This window comes from Podarcis cretensis (assembly GCF_951804945.1).
Source record: "Podarcis cretensis genome assembly, chromosome: 1".
In the NCBI taxonomy this organism is placed as follows: Eukaryota; Metazoa; Chordata; class Lepidosauria; order Squamata; family Lacertidae; genus Podarcis; species Podarcis cretensis.
In genome coordinates, this window is record NC_137170.1 from 8,629,674 (window position 1) to 8,650,655 (window position 20,982).

At 44.5% G+C, this 20,982-nt stretch overlaps 2 protein-coding genes and 1 long non-coding RNA gene across 3 annotated transcripts in view; 1 reads left to right on the forward strand and 2 right to left on the reverse strand.

The window, feature by feature from the left end:
• LOC307209020 overlaps window positions 1-20,982 on the forward strand; it is a 111,778-nt gene that overhangs the window by 17,912 nt on the left and 72,884 nt on the right. The gene's annotated exons all lie outside the window — the stretch shown is intronic.
• Window positions 1-20,982, reverse strand: part of LOC307207842 (potassium channel, subfamily K, member 16-like) — a 57,564-nt gene that overhangs the window by 16,346 nt on the left and 20,236 nt on the right. The gene's annotated exons all lie outside the window — the stretch shown is intronic.
• LOC307207613 (potassium channel, subfamily K, member 16-like) lies at window positions 7,311-19,837 on the reverse strand. The gene is made up of 6 exons (XM_079961590.1): window positions 19,716-19,837; window positions 17,998-18,198; window positions 16,412-16,532; window positions 14,102-14,268; window positions 12,982-13,144; window positions 7,311-7,792 (listed from the first exon to the last, which is right to left on the reverse strand). The coding sequence occupies exons 1-6, from the start codon at window positions 19,716-19,718 to the stop codon at window positions 7,626-7,628; spliced, it is 822 nt and encodes a 273-aa protein (XP_079817716.1). The 5' UTR covers window positions 19,719-19,837; the 3' UTR covers window positions 7,311-7,625.

The window sequence follows — 20,982 nt, forward strand, 5'->3', positions numbered from 1 at the left end:
GGTCACCACCTCTGTACCTGCTGGGCTGCTGATAGCCTCTCTAGGTCTGAGAGGCTGGTGGGAAGATCAGCCCACAGTATTTTAGAAATGTATAGGGAGCAAGCTCTGATGAGCAATGGGAATGCTCATCAGATTTGCAGATGGCACCAAACTGGGAGGGTAGCTAATGCCACAGAAGAAAGAATCAGAATTTAGGGTTGCCATTTGTCCTCTTTTTCCAGGACACGTCCTCTTTTTCATGGGCAGAGTCATCATAGCAATCCATGGTTAAAAGCAGAAGTCAACAAATGTGTCCTCTTTTTTGCAACCCAACATTGAGCCCCAGCTAACAAAATGAATTTCAATGGGGACAAATGTCAGGTTCTGCACTTAGGAAGAAAGAACAAGATACACAAATATAGGATGGGCTTCACAATTAAGATACACAAATATAGGCTGGGCTTCACAATTCAACAGAGCAAGTAGCGCTCCCGAATGGAACCGCGGGAAATTCAAGGGAAAATCCGATCCCTAAGCAAGAAACTTCGCCTAAAACAAAATACTCTCGCAGAAATCTAATTCGAAATAAACAAAAACTTATCATCCTACCCTTATACATGCACAAAGATCTCCTTTCCCCAGTACAACAGAGAATCTATATTCTCAAGAAAACTGAATTAGCCGTTAAAGGGTTCGTCCCACCAGAAAACACCATTAATGTTAAATTTCTGCCATCAGACAAGGATCTAAACAGAGTTGTGGTAACATTCAGAGACTGGCACACAACCAAACTAGTTTTAGACAATAAGGACAAGCCGCAAAGGGTTGGATTGCAAGTGACTCGCCTATTCGAAGACTCCGGTTCTCCCACTCCTCTCATCGAAACAATACTGCCAGGGAGACATAGGCCATCACTGCCTCCAGCCGGACTCCGGACGTCCATCAATCTCCCGTAGACGTGCAGTATCAGCAATTAGTGACACGAAGCCTCAGAAATATATTGCCACATTCTTAGGCTGGTGCACACTCTATCAGCAGAATTCACACAGCAAAAGTTGCACAGCAGGAGAGCATATTTACAAGTTTATTCAGCGTTGGTCAGAACAAAGAAAAACATGACCGCCTGCTAGCGTGTTCAGGCACCGAGAGAGAAACGAAAGCAATAGCAAAAACATAAACATCCTGTGAACAGGAAATACGCAGACTCTGTGACGCACAAAAGCCTGCTCCCTTTTAAGGTGGAACAGAAATATCCTAACATCCTCCCCCTTTCCGTGTAACCTGTAGTACCTGTGGTTCAACCCAATTGCAACCTCTGTACGTAAACCTTAAGTTGTTCTCTGTTAACAACCTTAGACAACAGATCAGCAGGAATTTCATTTCCTGGCATGTAGGACACCCGAATGAGTACTTTCTGAATACACTCTCTTGCACGATGTAGCTTAATCTGCAAGTACTTGGTTCTTTGCTTGCAACTCTCTGAGTTCAGCAAAGCCAAACAGGATCTATTGTCTTGATACACTTGTATAGGACATTTCACAGAAACCCCAATGTCCTTAAACAGTTGCATCAACCATTCACAATCCATGAGTGAAAATGACAGAGCATTGAGTTCTGCTTCACAGGAACTTAGGCTCACTGTCGTCTGCTTCCTGCACAGCCAGTGGTTGTACATGTAGCATACTCCAGAAGTGCTTGTACCATCCGTGGTGTCACTTCCAAAACTAGCATCTGCAAAGATTTCAAGACCTCCAGTCTTCTGACTGGTGAACCTCAGCCTGTAGTGCATAGTCCCCTTCAAATAGCGGGCTATACGCTTCAGAGCTTTCCAATCCTGAACAGTAGGATTGTTAGCATGTCTGCTAAGCAGGTTAGTGCTTACAGCAATGTCAGGTCTTGAGCATCTAGCAATGAAATTCAACTTCCCTAGAATGCATCTGTACAGCGTAGTGTCAGAAAACGCTTCAGCAGTACTATCTACCTGGTAACCTGTCACCATCGGTGTGTCTGCTGGGTTTGCATCAACCAAATTCAACCTGGTTAATACATCAGCAATTTTCTGTGTTTGGTGTACCAGAAAATTACCTGCTTGGTCCTTCTCCACCTGCAGAGAAAGATAGTTGGATACCTCACCAAGATCCTTCATGTCAAAGTGCTCCTTCAGCTGAGTTAGGGTGCTTTTGTAAAAAGCCTGATTCTTCCAAAACATCAGAAGATCATCAACAAAACATAAACAATACAGTTTGTTTTGCCCTTGTCCTTGAGAAACACACATGGATCAGCTTTGCCCTGGTGAAAACCTAGAGAAAGCAATGTCTCAGTGAGTTTTGTGTTCCAACACCTGGCACTCTGCTTGAGACCATATAAGGATTTCCGCAGTTTACAGACCATTCCCTTCTGTGTCTGCATTCCATCAAGTGGAAGCATGTACAGCTCCTCCCCCAAAATCCCGTACAAAAAAGCTGTATTAATGTCACGATGGGAAACATGCAGTTTCTCCTCTGCAGCTATCTTGAACATCAGCCGAATGCTCTCATATTTAACGGTGGGTGAGTAGGTCTCGTGGTAATCCTGTCCTGGTACCTGTGAAAAACCTCTGGCAACCAATCTGGCTTTGTGTCTGACAACCTTGCCATTCTGGTCTGTCTTGGCCTTGAAGACCCATTTGCTGCCAACCAGTCTCATTCCTGGGACTACCGGTACCAGTTCCCAAGTTTGGTTCCTGTTCAAGGAATCAACTTCAGCCTTCATGGCATTAAGCCAAGGCTCAGCATCTTTAGAGGTCAACTCCTGAACCTCTTTGAAGCTTGAAGGTTCCCACACCTTCTCTGAGCTACTAAGAACAGCAGTTGCTGTCTTAGCAAACTCATCAGCAAATCTCTTCGGAGGTCTGCCTTTGGTCGCCCTTTCAGACCTGCGAATCAGACGCAAGTCTTCTGGACTCATCTCCTCCTTCTTAAGAGAAAAGTGACCAATGGTGAACAGTGGTTCTTCCAGTTCATTGTCAGACGTATCAGATGGTCTGACTGAGGCCTTTGCGCTCTTGTAGTCTGCTGTGTCATCACTGTCACTGACACCAGCAGCAGCGCCACCAACTGAACTGGAATCCGAACTCTGATCATCATCATCATCATCATCATCAGCTTCCTCAGCTTTCTCAACATTATCTGGTTTTTGCACATCACCTTCATCCTCCTCTGGGTAACTCTGGAAAATTCCCACATTTTCCCCCCACTTAGGATTGTACTCAACACTCCTTGTGAACTTAATGGACTTAGACCCAGTCATCCATACCCTGTATGCACCTTTTTCATACCCCATGAACAAACCATGTGCCCCACGCTTCCCAAGCTTGTTGCTTTGTGGGGTATGTACCCACATGTCAGAACCAAAGATTCTCATGTGCTTGACATTCGGTTTCGTACCAAACATTTTCTCATACGGAGTGCAACCAATAGGTGATGACAATCTGCGATTTAAGGTATAAACTACCGTTGATAGAGCCTCCCCCCAAAACTTCTCAGGGAGGTTGGCATCATGCAACAAGGTTTTCAGGCCTTGAAGCAAAGTCTGGTTTGCTCGTTCCGCAAGTCCATTCATCCATGGCGATCTAGGCATTGTCAAGTCATGCTGGATTCCCTTCTCAGTCAGGAAAGCTTCAAACTGCTGAGAAGTGAACTCCCCGCCCCGATCGGAAAAAAGGCAGCCGATACGCTTACCGTGAACATTCTCCAACCAAGCACAGAATGCCTTGAACTTAGTAAACGCTTGCGATTTCTGCTCAAGCATAAACACATGAATGTACCTAGAAAAAGAATCAATTAGAACCATGAAGTACCTTGCTCCTCCCAAAGAAGGCGCAAGTGGACCAACCAGGTCTGCGTGCACTAGCTGGTAGGGTTTGGAAGCCTGCTTGCTAGACTCCTTGCCTTTTGGAGCAACCTTCACCTTGTTCTCTGCACAAGATACACATTTCATGTGAAACTTACAGGGTTTGATGTCCAAACCTTCAACCAACCCAGGCATCTTGGCCAGCACCTGCCAAGACATGTGGCAAAATTTTTGATGTGCATCATGAATACATCCTGCATGAAGAACCTTGTTAGTTTGTGCAACACAACAAGAATCAACATTAGACATAATAGCATTGTCATCATAAGTTATACAGAATAAACCATCTATAAACATTGCATGCAAAATGTCCTCTTTGCCTTTCCTGATGACACAGGCGTTCCTCTTGAAGGAAACCTCGAAACCACGTATAATCAGCTGTGGTACGCTGAGCAAATTGTCCGCTGCTCCAGGAACAAAAAGTACATTACTGATGGTTGTATGCAAACTTGCAAGTTTTACAGTCCCCTTTCCTGCAATTTGCAAAGTCCTTCCATCAGCCAGGTGGATCTCGCCATCTTGAGGTGTGAAGGAGATAAACAGGTGTCTATCCTTCGAAATATGGCGCGTGCAACCTGAGTCCACAACAAACCTTGCCTTGGCCTTTGGAGCAGCTCTTCTGGCAAGCCAAACCTTGTCTTCCACCGGCGTGGGCTTTTGCTGCTTGCCCCCCTGCTCCTGGCCATCAGACTTGCCTTTAGCCTTTGGTGAAGCTGTGCCAGCTAACAAAGCCTTGTTTTCCACTGGCGTGGGCTTTTGCAGCTTGCCCCCCTGCTCCTGGCCATCTGCAGGCATCTTGCTCTGTTTACCTCTGGCCTTCCGGCCTCTGCAAAGGCGATGACCTTGGTTCCCACGAGAAACAGAGACAGAGCTCTCAGCTGCTGACTCCTTGGCTCCCCCTGGAGGCTGGAATGCTGCCTGGGATGACATCACAGTCAGCTCCCCCTGCAGCTTGCAACCGGTGCCCTCAGCATCCCTACATTCACTCGCATTCTGGGAAACAGCCAGGACCTCCGACGCATTCACACTCTGGGCTGGGATAACCGGCAGATGAGCTTTCTTCAAAGCATTCCACATCTGACGTGCAGTGGTGTTGCCAGCTAGCGTAGCAATTTCCTCTAGAGAGACGGACAGGACTATTACGTCCATGGCCCATGAATCTTGGGCCCTCCATCTATCTGTCAGAGGAACTGGGGGGGCTTCACTCACAGTATGCCACACCCCAAACTGTCGAAGCAAGCTCTCACACCACACTGCCCAGGTGTCATAATTGTGCCTGTTTAACTTTGGGCACTCAACAGCTTCAGAGGCTTGTAAAAACTCCATTTCAGGTCTTTACTTGAGCCTGAGTCTCTTTCTTTACCTCAAAGACTCCTTATCTTGGCTCCCATTAATCACGAAGCCTTCTTGGCTCGGCTCCCAGACCATTTAGGCCTGCCGGAGATCAAAGTCTCTTTGCCACAGCAACGAAAAGCCTCTGCTTTCGCTTTTCCCCACACATACCTCAGCAGTCTGGCGCAGTCTTATGCTCTCCTGTAAGTGCCATAAATTTAATTAATAAATTAAATGTAGTGGGGAAAGTAAAAGATAATCCGAAAGATACACAAAGGCAATTTGTAAGATATTATACAGAACTGTACTGAGCGAGTTCTGAAAATAAAGAGAAAATTGAAAAATATTTAAAACAAAAAAATTCCAAAAGAAAAAATAGATTTTCTAAATGCACCATTATCGAAACAGGAGGTACAAGAGACAATTACAGAAGCTAAAATAGGTAAAACGCCAGGGCTAGATGGACTGTCAGCAAAGTACTATTAAAAAATTGCAGGACCTACTGGTACAACCGGGGACGCAGGTGGCGCTGTGGGTTAAAGCCTCAGCGCCTAGGACTTGCCGATCGAAAGGTCGGCGGTTCGAATCCCTGCGGCAGGGTGCGCTCCCGCTGCTCGGTCCCAGCGCCTGCCAACCTATCAGTTCAAAAGCACCTCCGGGTGCAAGTAGATAAATAGGGACCGCTTACCAGCGGGAAGGTAAACGGCGTTTCCGTGTGCGGCTCTGGCTCGCCAGAGCAGCGATGTCACGCTGGCCACGTGACCCGGAAGTGTCTCCGGACAGCGCTGGCCCCTGGCCTCTTAAGTGAGATGGGCGCACAACCCCAGAGTCTGTCAAGACTGGCCCGTACGGGCAGGGGTACCTTTACCTTTTTACTGGTACAACCACTTAAATAGTTAATGAATGAGATACCAGTGACTGGGAAACACCCAGTCACTGGTATCTCATTCATTCTGAAAAGTTCTGAAAAAAGGCCTATATCACATTGATTCTGAAGAAGAATGCTGGCTCACTTTTAGTTCAAAATTATAGGCCAATTTCTTTTTTAAATAATAATTATAAATTATCTAGGGATGCAGGTGGCGCTGTGGGTTAAAGCCTCAGCGCCTAGGACTTGCCGATCGAAAGGTCGGCGGTTCGAATCCCTGCGGCGGGGTGCGCTCCCGCTGCTCGGTCCCAGCGCCTGCCAACCTAGCAGTTTGAAAGCACCTCCGGGTGCAAGTAGATAAATAGGGACCGCTTACCAGCGGGAAGGTAAACGGCGTTTCCGTGTGCGGCTCTGGCTCGCCAGAGCAGCGATGTCACGCTGGCCACGTGACCCGGAAGTGTCTCCGGACAGCGCTGGCCCCTGGCCTCTTAAGTGAGATGGGCGCACAACCCCAGAGTCTGTCAAGACTGGCCCGTACGGGCAGGGGTACCTTTACCTTTACCTTTACCTTATAAATTATCTGCCAACATGCTAACCAAATGAAGAGGGTTTTAGTGGACTTAATTCGTCAAGATCAAGCAGGTTTCTTGCCAGGCCACCAGATGAAGGATAAAATAAGAAATATCATTGATATCATAGACTATCTAGAGGTCAGGAATTAGAAACAAGCAGCTTTAATGTTCATAGATGCAGAAAAGGCCTTTGATAATATTTCATTGACTTTTATGAAGAAGATGATAGAAATGATGAACATCAGGGAGGCTTTTGGTAGAGGTATGGAGGCAATTTACTCAGACCAACAAGCTATGCTGATTGCGAATAATGGGATTATGGAAAAATGTAAAATAACGAAAGGGACAAGGCAAGGGTGCCCCCTGTCACCATTATTATTTATTTTGGTGATAGAGACCTTAGCGAGAAAAATACGATTCTCTTCCTTATGGTGTGTTTCATCTCCTTTCATTGGTTTGAGTCCTCCCCTCCAGAGCAGGAGAAAGCAAGCATGCTCCCTCTTACATGTGATAGCCCTTGAGATATTTGAAGAAAGCTCTCATATGTCTCCCAGTTCCCTCTTTTCCAGAATAAAAATACCCAGCTCCTTCAACCACTCCTCATAAGGCTTGGTTTCCAGACTCTTGATCATCTTGGTTCCTCTCTACACACATTCCAGTTTTGAGAATCCAGGTAAGACCCTCCCTTTCTCTCCTTGTTGCTAAAAAAATTATCAAAGCACAATATATATTTTGTAATGAAGAGACATTATAATTCGATGCAGAAAACCCAGCTATTTCACAGTTTATTAGGAATTACTTTAATTTATAGACCAGCTAGCCAATTTTCTAAGGAATCACTTGAATGTCACAATGCCATATAATTATAAAAAGCTCAGGGGAGGTTCTTGAGTATAGCTGATTTTTATGTCCGTCTCCACCAGAATGCAAAGATAAATTCTCCTCCAGTGGAAATGTAGCAAACTGACGCCTTTTGGGCAGTGTTATTTTTGCCCACTACTGTCTTTTCGTGAGCTTGCTTTTGGATTCACAGGTGCCAGTAATGATGATACCAGTTCAAACAACACAGTTATCCAGGCCAGACCCATGACGATCCAAAAGGATGCGATCGTCCGGTAGCCCGGAATATACGTCCTGTCATGCTTCCTCCCTGAAAACACAGAGAAAAGCAACAATAATGTGTGAGGAGGTGATTTAAGGACTCACCAATTTAGTTTATCTAAACTTCGTTAGCTCACATTCACAGCATACATTTAAAAGACATTTCTACCACTGAAGTGTGAGAAGATGAACACAGGAAACTGCCAATGTCTTTATAATTGCCTATTCATCACAGTTTGGGCTCATGATGATGTTTGAGCCTGTAAAGGCTTTGGTGTGATTGCACTGTCGATTTGCAAGCCCCCTCCATAGAGGCTGGCCCCTCTCACTGTCCTCGGAGCTTGCTTACCGGTAACCTCCTCTGGCTGATATCCAGACAGACCAGGGAGATTTTGATAGGTGACATTTTCCCAAGCATGGGCAAAATGCACAACCCCCTCTCCCTTCTGCTTCCGCAGGGGAAAGAAAATAAGTCAGAAATCTATTTACATGATGTTTATTTCTGACATTACAGCACTAGAGAAAAAACACGTCCTTTCAGTTCAGTTCTTCCAGCAAGTCTGACAAACTTCCTGAACATGCGCACACAGAAGGTTTCAAGTTACACTCTTCACAAAGACTTATCCAGCCTGTGAACGTCCTGGGAAATTCTTCTTTCCCACAGATAAGCGCATCATGTGGTGTCAACAATCTGGCTGTCTGCAGCAGTGATGTTTCAATATACTGACATCCTCCCCCATATGAATCATCGTTAGCTGCGGACAAAGCTTGATCCAGAGAAGAAAACAAACAGTTGTTATACATGAAACAATCCCCTGTCGTTTCAGTTCCACCCTTGGAACTACCCGCCACTGGTTTCACCAATGTAATTCTCTGGTTATCAGATTTCCAAGGAATGAGTGGTTCTGCATTACCTTGGTTAGGGAACGTTGTGTTATGCTTAGCAACTCCATGTTGTGTCTTTGTCTTTGTCTCTGACTTAGACACAGCTTCAACCTGCCTTGAGTTGTCAACAATAGTAACACATGCAACAGCTGAGTTAGCAAACTCTTTTGAATACCTCTTGGGTGGTATGCCCTTTGTGATTCTCTCAGACCTGCGTATGAGGTGTTGATCCTCTTTGCTGACTGGTTCAGTCTCAGGACTTTTCGAAGAACCAGTTCCAATAGTAAACAGTGGTTCATCCTTAACCTGTGAAGATCTAGCTTTTGTGTGTGAACCTTTCTCAATAACTGTGTCAACAGAACTCTCTGAGCTTTCTGTGTCACTTTCAGTATCACTATAATCAGAATAATCAAATTCATCATCTGAATCATCAGCAGTGGGATATGTGTGAAAAATTACTCTCTCCTGTCCAGGAGCACTCTCTAGAAATTTTGTGAGAATCACCTGACCAGATTCAGACAAAATGACTCTGTAGAGACCCTTTTCATAACCCACAAGAATGCCTCTGGCATTCTTCACCCCATCTGGAGTTTCTGTTCTGATTTGAGATCCAAAAACCCTAAAATGTGTGGCAGAAGGTTTTCTGCGGAACAGCCTCTCAAAAGGAGAACATTCCATACCTTTTGAAACCTTTCTCACCCAAGTGTAACAAGATAAAGATTCAGCCCAAAACTCATGTGGTAAGTGTGAACTCAGCAATTGTGCATTCATGCCATTTTGCAACTCTTTGTTCACTTTTACACAGACAGTTTTGTTCCATGCAGCTTCTGAAACAGCAACCTTGTGCTCTATCCCTTGCTTCTCAAGGAAATCCTGAAAATCCTGTGAAAGAAAAATTGGCTTCTCATCTGTGTAAAGAAAATCAATATTAGCATCATGAACATTCTTAACCTTATCACAAAACTCCTTAAACCTTTCTAAGGTTTCTCTGGGAGATCTCAATGTGTAAATCCATACATATTGAGAAAAATGATCAACAAATACAAGATAGTATTTTGCATTGCCTCTAGAAGGTGCTAAAGGACCAATTACATCAGCATACACTCGCTGAAAAACTTTGTTAATCTTTGTTGCCTTTCCTCTCGTGTCTTCTTTCGAGATACCTGCAAGAGAAAGCATTTTAGATTCACATGCTGTGCACATTTTATAATTCGATTCCTCAAATATCAACAGATACAGCCCGTCTTTCTCTCTGGCAGAAAGATACAGCTCTCCATCTTTGTAGATTTTGCAACTTTCCTCATCATAGGATAACACCAGTTTCTTCTTACTGATTTGAGAAACACTCAGCAAATTGTACTTTAAACCTGGAACAAAATAAACATTGTTTATAGTCAAGTTCAGGCTTTCTAGATACACAGTTCTGATCCCGGTTGCTTCCATTTCCTGACCATTGGCCAATTTCACAGTGAAGTGTTGCTTCTCAAACGTAGAAAACAGCTCTTGACGTGATGTCATGTGTTGCGTGCACCCTGTGTCTATTATAAATGAGTTCTCCACGGATGATGTGGCTTTTAGTGACATCAAAGCCATATCTGGTTTTGCCTGGGACTGGGTACGACCTTTACTTGAAGTCTGAGGCTTTACAGAGCTCCCTCTAGCTCCTTTCTCCTGACGTGGTGTCTCCTGACGAACAGCGTTCTGAGCTACAGCTTTCTCCTCTGTAGCAATAGTAGTGGGGGTGCTTGATTCCCGAGCTTCACTCCCCCCATCAGCAACAGCCATTGCAGCAGTAGCAGGATCATTAACAGCAACAGCAGCAACAGCCCCTTCACTTCCTTGTTGTGGCTCAAAGCTCCTCCCAGCTTTCGATGAGCTCTCAAGAATTTGGCTAGCTTCATCTTGGCTCTCCCGCTTTGGCGCAACCAATTCTTGCTTCCCACCCCAGCTTCACAAGCTTTGCGGAGTAACTCCCAATGACCCTTGGTTCTGCTGCACCCTTTAGGACTGGCTCAAGATAAGCGTCCACATTTTCCACCAATGCTGCTTCAATTCACTTTGAACTGCAGCCTTCTCCCCCTGTGCTTGTACAGCAACAGGCTGTGGGCTTTGTACTAAGTCCCATAATTGCTCTCCCACCAGCAAAAATTCCATTGCAAATGACCATTCTAGCCAGCTTTGGCTATTCGGTTTCTGAGAGAACAGAAATCTTTAATCCCAAGCTGCAGCTTCAGCTACAAGCTGGAAAATCCAATAGTCTATTGCCTGTTTACAAGCTGCTTTCCACCTGGCAGCCAGCCTCTGCTGCCTGGAATTTTCCCTTCCACAGAGAATCTGTAAACAATAAGCCTTCGCTGCAATCCAACAGCAATCAGCAAGCTGCGCTCTTCTTGGAAAGCCCCCTTTCCAACAGTTTGTTTACAACAAGTGTCGCTGAAAAACACAGCCTTGCTTTCACTTTTGAAGCTTCTTTTCTCTCTATGCTTTTTAAACTAACCAGCTCATAAATTTAGCTCAAAAAGTACTCACGACTTGTCGCATAGCAACGGAACTTCTTATCAGCTCTGGAATGCGAAGTATGTGGCCTCTCTGCTCTGTTTTATCCAAAACAGGAGCCTTTTTTTCTCAGGGAACCGAAGACTTTTCAATTCGCGTTCACCATCCAGCCATAAATCAGCATCGCAGAGGTCCGTGGATCACTGCTTATCAGCAAAAAAAATCGTCTCCCACCTGGTGCTCAGCCGTCTTGTTGTTGCAACCATCCTCTGCTACCACTTGTCGATTTGCAAGCCCCCTCCATAGAGGCTGGCCCTTCTCACTATCCTCGGAGCTTGTTTACCAGTAACCTCCTCTGGCTGATATCCAGACAGACCAGGGAGATTTTGATAGGCAACATTTTCCCAAGCATAGGCAAAATGCACAACCCCTCCCTCCTGCTTCCGCAGGGGAAAGAAAATAAGTCAGAAATCTATTTACATGATGTTTATTTCTGACATTACAGCACTAGAGAAAAACATGTCCTTTCAGTTCAGTTCTTCCAGCAAGTCTGACAAACTTTCCAAATTTCCAGCAAACTGACCAAATTTCCAATCAGTGCACATCCTGTAACTTCCTGCTCAATGATGATGATGATGATATTAATAATAACTTCCTGCTTAATAATAGTAATAGCAATAATAATAATTTTATTTGTACCCCACCCATCTGACTGGGTTTCCCCAGCCACTCTGGGAGCATATATCAAAACATTATAAAACATACAACATTATAAAGTTCCCTATACAGGGTTGCCTTCAGATGTCTTCTAAAGGTTGTGTCGTTCGTTATCTTCTTGACATCTTCCTGGTTCCTTGTAACCTCACTTCTTGCAGTGAGGGACCCACCACAGATGGACCTCAGTGTCTGGGCTGAATAATGGGGGTGGAGTTGCAGTTTCAGCCAAGAAAAAGGTGCAAAATCACTGTCCAGGAAAACATACTGGGCATTTTCTTTTCTTTCAAGTTTGATGCATCTAGCCCAACCTTCTGCAATGCAGGAATCTCAGCTACAGCATCCATGAGGAGGCCATCCAACCTCTGCTTAAAATCCCCCAGGGAAAGGGTCCACCACCTCTCATGGGAGTCTATTGCACAGCCAAACTGCTCTTTCTGTCTGAAAGGCCCTTGATCATCTTGGCTGACCTTCTCTGCACATGTTCCAACTTGTCAACAGCTTTCTTAAACTGTGGTGCCCAGAACTGGACACAGTATTCTAGGTGTGGTTTGACCAAGGCAGGATAGAATAGTACTATTACTTCTCTTGATCTGGACACTATACTTCTGTTGATGCAGCCTAGAATACTGTTAGCTTTTTTTTTTTTTGCTACTGCATCACACGCTTGACTCATGTTAAGCTTGTGGTCCACCAAGACCCCTAGATCCTTTTCACATGTACTGCTAGTAAACCAGGTGTCCCCCCATGCTGTATTTGTGCAACTGCTTCTTCCTAAGTGCAGAACCTTACATTTATCCCTACTGAAATGCATTTTGTTAGCTTGTGCCCAGTTCTCCAATCTGTTAAGGTCATTTTGAATTGATTCTGTCTTCTGTGACATTAGCTACTCCTCTGAATTCAGTGTCAGCTGTACATTTGAGAAGCATCCTCTCAATTCATTCAACCAAGCATTTATAAAGGCGTTGAACAACAACAGGCCCAGGACAGAACCTGGTGGCACCCTACTTGTCACTGAACTGAGCTTTCATATTTTTCAGTAGAACAGATTGGTTCCCACTAGTACCTTGAGGCCACAGGTGACCTAGTATTATCTGTAGAACCTGTTAAGCCCACAATATGAAAGTATTTTGAAAGCCTTACCAATTAGATAGTCTCCAAAACCAATGGTGCTGAGGGTAATAAATGTATAATAGACAGCTTCATAATAAGCCCAGCCCTCCATCCATTGAAAGAAGAATGATGGCAAAATAAGAAACATTAGAAGTCCCAGAACCACGAAGATGAAAATGTATCTTGCTGATTTCTGAAAGATAAAGCAAGAAAAGAAAAGACAAGGGCACTTTGATGCAACAGAGCTCAGTTCTCTTGACCTTCAGCCATGCATAGGGATTTCGACTTCATTTGGAGCACAATACCCAGTTCTCTGTTCACATGCAATTGCTTGCTTCACATCTTCTCACTTGGAGCCTGCATTCTTTTCTTTTGGGTTGCTGTGTGGGTAACCTCCAATCTAGGAAGCTCCTTTTAAATTTCTCCAAGACACGCTCCAGGAGAGGAGATGGTGGCTGGTTTGGCCACAAACTAAGGCATGGTTTGGCTTAGCATGTTGTCCAAACTCAGGCTCATTGTTTGTGCCTCCTCCAGACAAACCACAAGTTGTAAACAAAACAGAAACCATCGTTTTAGAAAGAGGCAAGTATCTAAAAGCCTTGGTCTGTCGTAATCCTGTGTTAACTTGGCAAACTTGATTTTCTAAACATTGAAAAAAATGGTGATGATTCAATTTTTGTTCAGTTGTATGTTGTTGCATATACCCTCACACCCACGAACCCATGAGTTTCTCTCATTTCTGTTTGAAGGCAGAGCTCAAATTTGTCTTCCTCAATTATTTAGAGGGCATCATGCACATGTCTTATTTATTCTTGTCTTCCTCCTAATATAAAAGCAGCTAATTATATAGTGGTACCTTGGGTTACGAACTTAATTCATTCCGGAGATCCGTTCTTAACCCAAAACCATTCTTAACCTGAGGTACCACTTTAGCTAATGAGGCCTCCTGCTGTGAAAAATAATAGAGAAGAGAAGAGATCTGTTGGATCAGGCAAGGGCCCATCAAGTTGAGGATCTTGTTCTCATCAAAGCTGACCAGATGCCCACAGAAAACCTGCATACAGTTCCTGAGTGCAGCAGCAGTCTATGTTGGCCTCAGTCTTGTGACTGCTAGATTAGAAACCATCTCTAGATAAAGTAACTGAATTACCTTGTTTTTTTTCCCCCGATACACTTGCTCTGCACACCATTCAAAGATTCCTGAGACTAAAAAGCCAACATAGTTCAAGCAGATGAGGTAGAAGGGGATTCCAAAGAGAGCAAAAATAACACAAAAGATCTGACCTTCTTTCGTTCGGGGACAGAGGTATCCATAGCCTGTTGAAAGATTAAGAAAGAGTTGAAAAGGACATCTGCACCTGTCGATTTGCCAATTACCTTCAGATTTTTCGAGAAACAGATAAGCCCTTTTCTTGGGTATCAGAAGCTGCAGCTTTATGGCCTGAACTCGAAGTACAGATTAGTTTATCCCTAGCACACTTGAAGCTTCAATAGAGCTTTCCAAACTGTGTGTCATGACATTAGTGTGTGGGCTGCAGTGTTCAGGTGTGTCATGTGAACGCTAGAGAGGGGTTATAACTGTTACGATATGAGAGCAACGCAGCTGCAAACTGGCAGCTGGGTGAAAACATCTGTCAGAGCTGCCTCTAGGTCCCAGCTCACAGAGGACCAACGCCAGGCTGTAGTAATGTACAAAAGTCTTTATTGAAGTTCAGTTTCCATTTCAAAGCCACAGCATGCAGCCCTACGTCTTAAACCCTAGATCGGCGAAGTCCCGTCTGAGTCTCCTCCCCTATGACACCAGTTTAAGATCCTAGCCCTGCTCCACCTTTTACGCTGCTCTCTCCTCCTCTGGGTCCTCCTGCCCGCTGGGGCATTGCCCTTTCTGGACTCTTCCGACGCTGAGTCGCTTAGCTCCTCCCCCTCCCTCTGGCGGGCTTTAGGACCCGGTTCCCAATCCTCATTCTCTGCTGTCCCGCGCTCCTGTACATTTGAACTTGCCTCTCGCGCCAGCCCAGTGACCTTTCTCCTAACCGTTACACTACTTCGGTCACTGCTTCCCTCTTCCGGGACACTGGCCGGATCTGACCTCTCCTCCGTTGTCCAACTTTCTGATGGAGGCGTGGTCAGCCCTGCCTTATCTTCTCTCCCTGGTGGGGAATGCACTGGCCCCGATCCTTGGGACTCTTCCCCCCCACTCTGCTCTGGTGGGGAAGCTGGTCCTGATTTCCAGCTACTGCTCTGGGAGTCCCTGCTGCCCCCTTGCTCCTGGGGCGTTCCCCTTGGGAACCCCCTACCCCTGGCCACTGGCGCCTCCTTCTGTGAATCTTCCGATTCGCTGGAGAGGCTCATGGAATCCCTCGGTCCACTGTCCTCTTCTCCTACGCTCCCCTCGGATTCTTCCCCTTCGCTCTCCATCTCCTCTCTTCCCTGTGCCTCTGCTCCTGAGCCCCTGACAACATCACATGATGTGGCTGACTGTGGGAAAGAATGTTACAGCCAGTTCACAGGGCGATTCACCGGAATTTGCTCTGTGTGTAATATGAGACCTTCCTGTTGCGTATGTAAAGGAGGTCTTAGTCACTTGCTTGCTGAAGTCTGAACTGATCGGACATGTTTTCTGTAGTGCTGCAAAGTCAGAAATAAAGAGATGTAAAAGGATCTCCTTTCCCTGCTAGGGAAGCAAGGAGGGAGGGGGTGTGCATTTTCCACACTGGGAAATGTCGCCTATCGAGATCTATCCTGGACTTGCGGGGATTGCAGCCAGGGCAGATCACCGGTAAGCAAGCCAGGAGTCTGGGAGAGTTGCCAGCCTCTCCCTAGGAGGCTTGTTTGCCAACAATAACCACCAGTTCACTAGCAAAAGTGAATTACTGTGTCACAAATTGATGCATGTATAAAAAGTGAGTCACCAACATGAAAAGTTTTGAAAGCTCTGGATTAAACAGTGCTAATAAGTTAGGTTCTCCCACTCATTCAGTGCATGGCTTTCTGCATTGAAGGCATTCATCTAGACATAAAGGGTGTGTGGTTTCTTGAGTGTATTTTGTAGCTTACTGGAAAGAAGTTGCAATCCTATGCAAATTTATTGGGGAGCAAGTCCCACTGAATGCATAGGGTTGTGCTGAGAGGGACGGATTTGCATTGGGAGACCTGGCATTGGGTCAGTTGCACAAGGTGGGATTTGAACTCGTTTCCTAGCCCAATTACTTTCCACAGGATGGTTTTAATAATGGGTTGGCCCCAGAAGGGTGGGGAATAAATAACTAATCAGGGAATGGTCTTGTTGGGCATATAATAAATGAACTATTTATTTGGCCAGAAATGGAAAGACAAAAATGAGATGTGAAGGATGATGAAGGAGCAAAAGCAAAGCCTGCAGCTTTACACAATTTAACTGAGAGCAGTTGAATGCCCTGCATACTATATTCGCGAAGAAGCCAGAACCAAATGACAGTACCTATTGTGCATAACATAGTTCCCACGAAGAAGAAAGAATTAGCGAAATTCCAGCTGCCTTGTTTGTCATGAGGTTGGGTTCCCACTGGATCTATTCCCATCTGAACAGCTGTTATCAGTTTCTGCAATTGAAGGCAAGGCTCTGTTTGAATATTCCAACAATAAGAATAGCCCCTCCTCTGATTATCACCAGATACTGCTAACCAAATCTCTATGCATTCACAAGGGACGTTCTTGTGGATCAGACCAGCACGTTCTTCCCCCAGGGGCCAACCCAATGCTCATGGGAAGCCCACAAACAGGACCTGAGCACAACAGCCCTCCCCTCACTTGTCACCCCCAGTAACTGATAGGCATAGGGCTTATGCACACTCAACTTTTCCTCCACTCTTTCCAGGCAAAGGCCCACACTCCAAGGGGTGCTTGTTGTGGTTTGCTACAAGCTTTCCCAGTTGAGAGTGTTTGGATTGTTGAGAGGGATGCAGCAGTTTCACCTTCAAAGCTTAGTGATAAAGTAGACTCCTTACACAAGACTTGAAGATGAGTCTTGACTTGTCAGGATGGCAACTTGGGCTTTTTTTCAGCAGGAACTCTCTGGAACTCGGTTCTGGCACCTCTCAAGTAGGCGCCTTTGCCATTATAGGAGAAGGAGGGAAGTGTTCATGGTGAGTTCCGGGAACTTCCGATACCTCTTTTCCTAGAAAAATAGCACTGATGGCAACACTATAACAAGCTGTGTTGTTTATATCTCAAGTTCAATACTAAGTGTTTCTCTCCCTTGACCCCAAGAGAGGGTTTGGTCTTCTTGCTCCAAAAACACACTTTTGTAGCAATGCATAAATCATTACCCCTTGGCTTGCCTGTCTTCATAAATTCTTTTGGACAGAGTCTGCTTGGAATATTGGCTCTCCCATATTCTCAGTCAACAAAACAATGGTGAGACAACATCATCTCCCACCCTCTGTTCTAAGGCACAAACACACTTTTCACGGCAGTTAACCAGACAATGATTCAGCTTTCCTGTGACCTTGAACAGAGTCACCTGTTTTGCAGTTGCTATATGACGTATGTTAAATTATTCTTTGCAAAATATGTTTCCCATCAAATACAGTACAAATACTAACAAAACCCTGCTCTTTATAGCTGAATCAGAGTAAACGTCAATTTGGGTTTTCAATGATTGCTGTTCACAAGCTGGTTTTCACGTGGAAAGCCCCAGAGTAACGAAATGGTGCTCAGACACGGAGCTTTAAATCATGGCCATGCCTGGAGAGAGTGGAGGAAAGCTCAGTGTGGAGAAGCCCATGCTGCCTCCAACAGTGTTGGCAGAACACTGCCATAATGGCTAGTAGCCATTCCTTGTCTTATCCTCCAACAATTTGCCTAATCCTCCATGGAGATAAATTTTCACATGCAGAAAGAAGGGTGAGTCCTTATGGCTTTATGCTGGCCACTGATTCGGTCCCCACCTCAATTCCCACCTCCTAAACTGTATTTCCCCCCCCCCATATATATACTTTCTGACCTCCTAACCTCTGGTGTCATGCCACGGTCATCACTTTCAGTCTTCCTGAAGTAATCCCTTACCTGTATGAAATACTCCACGTCTTCTTGGCTGAGATTGGGGTAGTTCAAAAAAAATTCCCCTTTCAGGCGAAAAATTTCCTCTTTTACAGATTTGTGGTGATCATTCTCCAGAATCTCGAAGACGAAGGAACCCATCACCACATAAGTCATGAAGCCAGCCAGCAGTAGGAGGCCCTGAACCCTGTTCACACGCATGTTGTTCTGTGTGAGAATGAGTGCCACGGAAGAAGCAGACACAAGAGCGACTATAGTTTAGTAAGTAAGTCCTTTTTGTCTTGACCCAGACTCAAGTGTACAGCCCCATAGCTGGGCACTCTCCAAAGCTGGGCCCAAGCTAACCAAATGAATTTTAACAGGCTCAAATGTACAGTTCTGCACTTAGGCAGGAAGAAGCAGATGCACAAATAGAAGATGGTTTCCTAGCAGTACATGTGAACAGGATCCAGGGGTCTTGGTGGACCACAAGCTGAACATGAGTCAACAGTGTGATATTAATACCATGAGATTTATCTAAATTAGCATCATTAAACATCAACAAAATATATCATGAGGTATCAGTGGATATCGACAAATGGCAGTCATTGAACCTGACTCTGTGGGGGAAAGTCAGTGCTCTTAAAATGAGCATAATAGCTAGACTAGTTTACATCTTAAGAGGAATTCCAATTCACATACTAAGAAATGGTTGTATGGAAGAGGTGGATGAATTTGGGTATATTAATGTTAGAGAAGATGGTAAACGAAGAGGATGTATTATATATATATTCTGTTTTAGGAGACAGGTGCAGATTACCTTCAAATGCTCAATGGCAATATCTCCAGACTGATTAATTCTCATGCAACAAAAAGGGGTCATCAACAAATATAAATCTTTGTTACTAGCAAACCATTTGATATACAGGTATTGAGGGAGGGATGGAATAAAGAATTAGAGACCTCAGTTTCGAGCTCACAGTGGGAAACTCTTTTAAGTGCTTTAACAGGGGATCTCTGGACCTTAAATTGAGGTTCATACAACAAAAAATAATATATTGAATATACTGGACCCCATTATGTTTGTTTAAAAAAGGGCTATCTAAGGTATCTAACTGTTGGAGGTGCAATCAATACAATGTTTTCCCAAAACCTATGTGTTTTTCATTGTCCTATATTGAAAGATTTTAGGCAGATGGTAACAGAAACTATCAACAGAACTGTACGGAATAATCTGACATTTACAGTGCAAAATGTCCTTTTGAATTGTATACCCAGCACATGGAACCTTACAAAAGGACAATATGACTTGGCCTTCTACATGGTTAAAAAAAAATTTGTCTCTAGAAAATGATTGCAAGGAAGGTCTCAGATGAAAAACCATATGTGAATATGATGCTTGAAAAACTAGAAAAAGGAGTATTTTGAAAAATGTGCTTCCTGTTGTATAGGTGTCTAAAATAAAAGATTATACTGACTGTGAAAAAACAACACTGCTTCAATGACTTCTTGGGAAAGTCGTTTGGAGTGTTAGGACACTGCATGTCATAATGCATTTTCTCTTTCCGGGTTTGGTTGGGTTTTTTTTAAGAAATACAGTTCATTGGGAAACATGGAGGGAGAAAACCAGGAGGTTTTGTCATGGTGGAGCTAGTGTGTTTTCCCACATCCATAACCAGCCCAGGGGTCATTTGGAGGAGGGAATTGAAAGGAGCGGAGAGGTCTTTGCTTGGCTCCTCACTCACCATGACAGGGTCCTTCAAGTCCAATTCTTCTTAAATGATCCACTTCAACTTCCAACATCTGATGGGAGAGTCTCAGTGCTTCCCTTTCACTAGGTAGCTATTTGTTAGGAGCAGTTAACACACACACCTCGTGGACTCTATGAGGTCATGGGTATATTAACCCTCTTTTGTGGACTGGCTTACCTGGTCCTCTGTGAGGTCACGCCCTCTGTACCTGCTGTGCTGCTGAAAGCAGGTCTGAGAGGCTGGTAGAAAGATCAGCCTTCAATATTTTAGAAAATTACAGGGAGCAAGCTTGATCTATTGTTACATCCAGCAATGGGAATGCTCATCAGATTTGCAGATGGCACAAAACTGGGAGGGGTAGCTAATGCTGCAGAAGAAAGAATCAGGATTAGGAGTGCCATTTGTCCTCTTTTTTCAGGACACGACCTCTATTTCATGAGCAATGTCATCATAGCGATCCATAGTTAAAAGCAGAAGTCAACAAATGTGTCCTCTTTTTTGCAACCCTACATTGAGCCCCAGCTAACAAAATGAATTTCAATAGGGACAAATTTTTGGTTCTGCACTTAGGAAGGAAGAACAAGATACACAAATATGGGGGACACCTGGTTTACTAGCAGTACATGCGAAAAGGAACTAGGAGTTTTGGTGGACCACACGCTAAACATGAGTCAGTTGTGTGATGCAGCAGCAAAGCTAATGCTATTGTTAAACCCTCAGAATGAATAAATGCTAGGATTTTGATTAACTGGGATATGGATTAGAACATAAGCTGCAGAGCTGTTCCAGACAGGGAATTCCTGGGCCTGCTTATTGAAATCAACCTGGCTGACATAGGCTATCAAGAGTACAATAGGGGCCATTAACAATGAAAGGTGTTGTAAACAAAATTTGCCCTTTTCCCTTATGGGGTAACCAAGAGCCCATATAGAGTCCTTACATAGGTTCCCTATTGGTAGGAGAGAATAACAGAGGCCAACCAGAGAATATTGAGAAGCAAAGCAGCTAGTAAGCTTGATCTTTATTGATCTGTTGCAGCAGGGTGCTCCCCTCACCTGCAGGAGAGAGGAGGAACCCAGAAAAATGGCGCGCAAGGCCTTATAAAGACTTTTGAAATTGCCACCCTGTAGATCAAGACCACCCCCAGAAACATCATACATACATCACAGAAGGGGTGTAACCTAAGACCACCCCTCAGATACCTCATACCTACATCACAGAAAAGGCGGTCTTAAAACAGAAATTTGAATGTTGTTTTTCT

Bases quoted from the DNA above. Each gene is read 5' to 3' on its own strand.
- LOC307207613 (XM_079961590.1), bottom strand. The intron at 16,533-17,997 runs GTAAGGGATTAC...CTTCAATTGCAG, and splicing joins ACGTGGAGTATTTCATACAG to AAACTGATAACAGCTGTTCA. The intron at 7,793-12,981 runs GTAAGGCTTTCA...CTGTGTTTTCAG, and splicing joins TTTTGGAGACTATCTAATTG to GGAGGAAGCATGACAGGACG.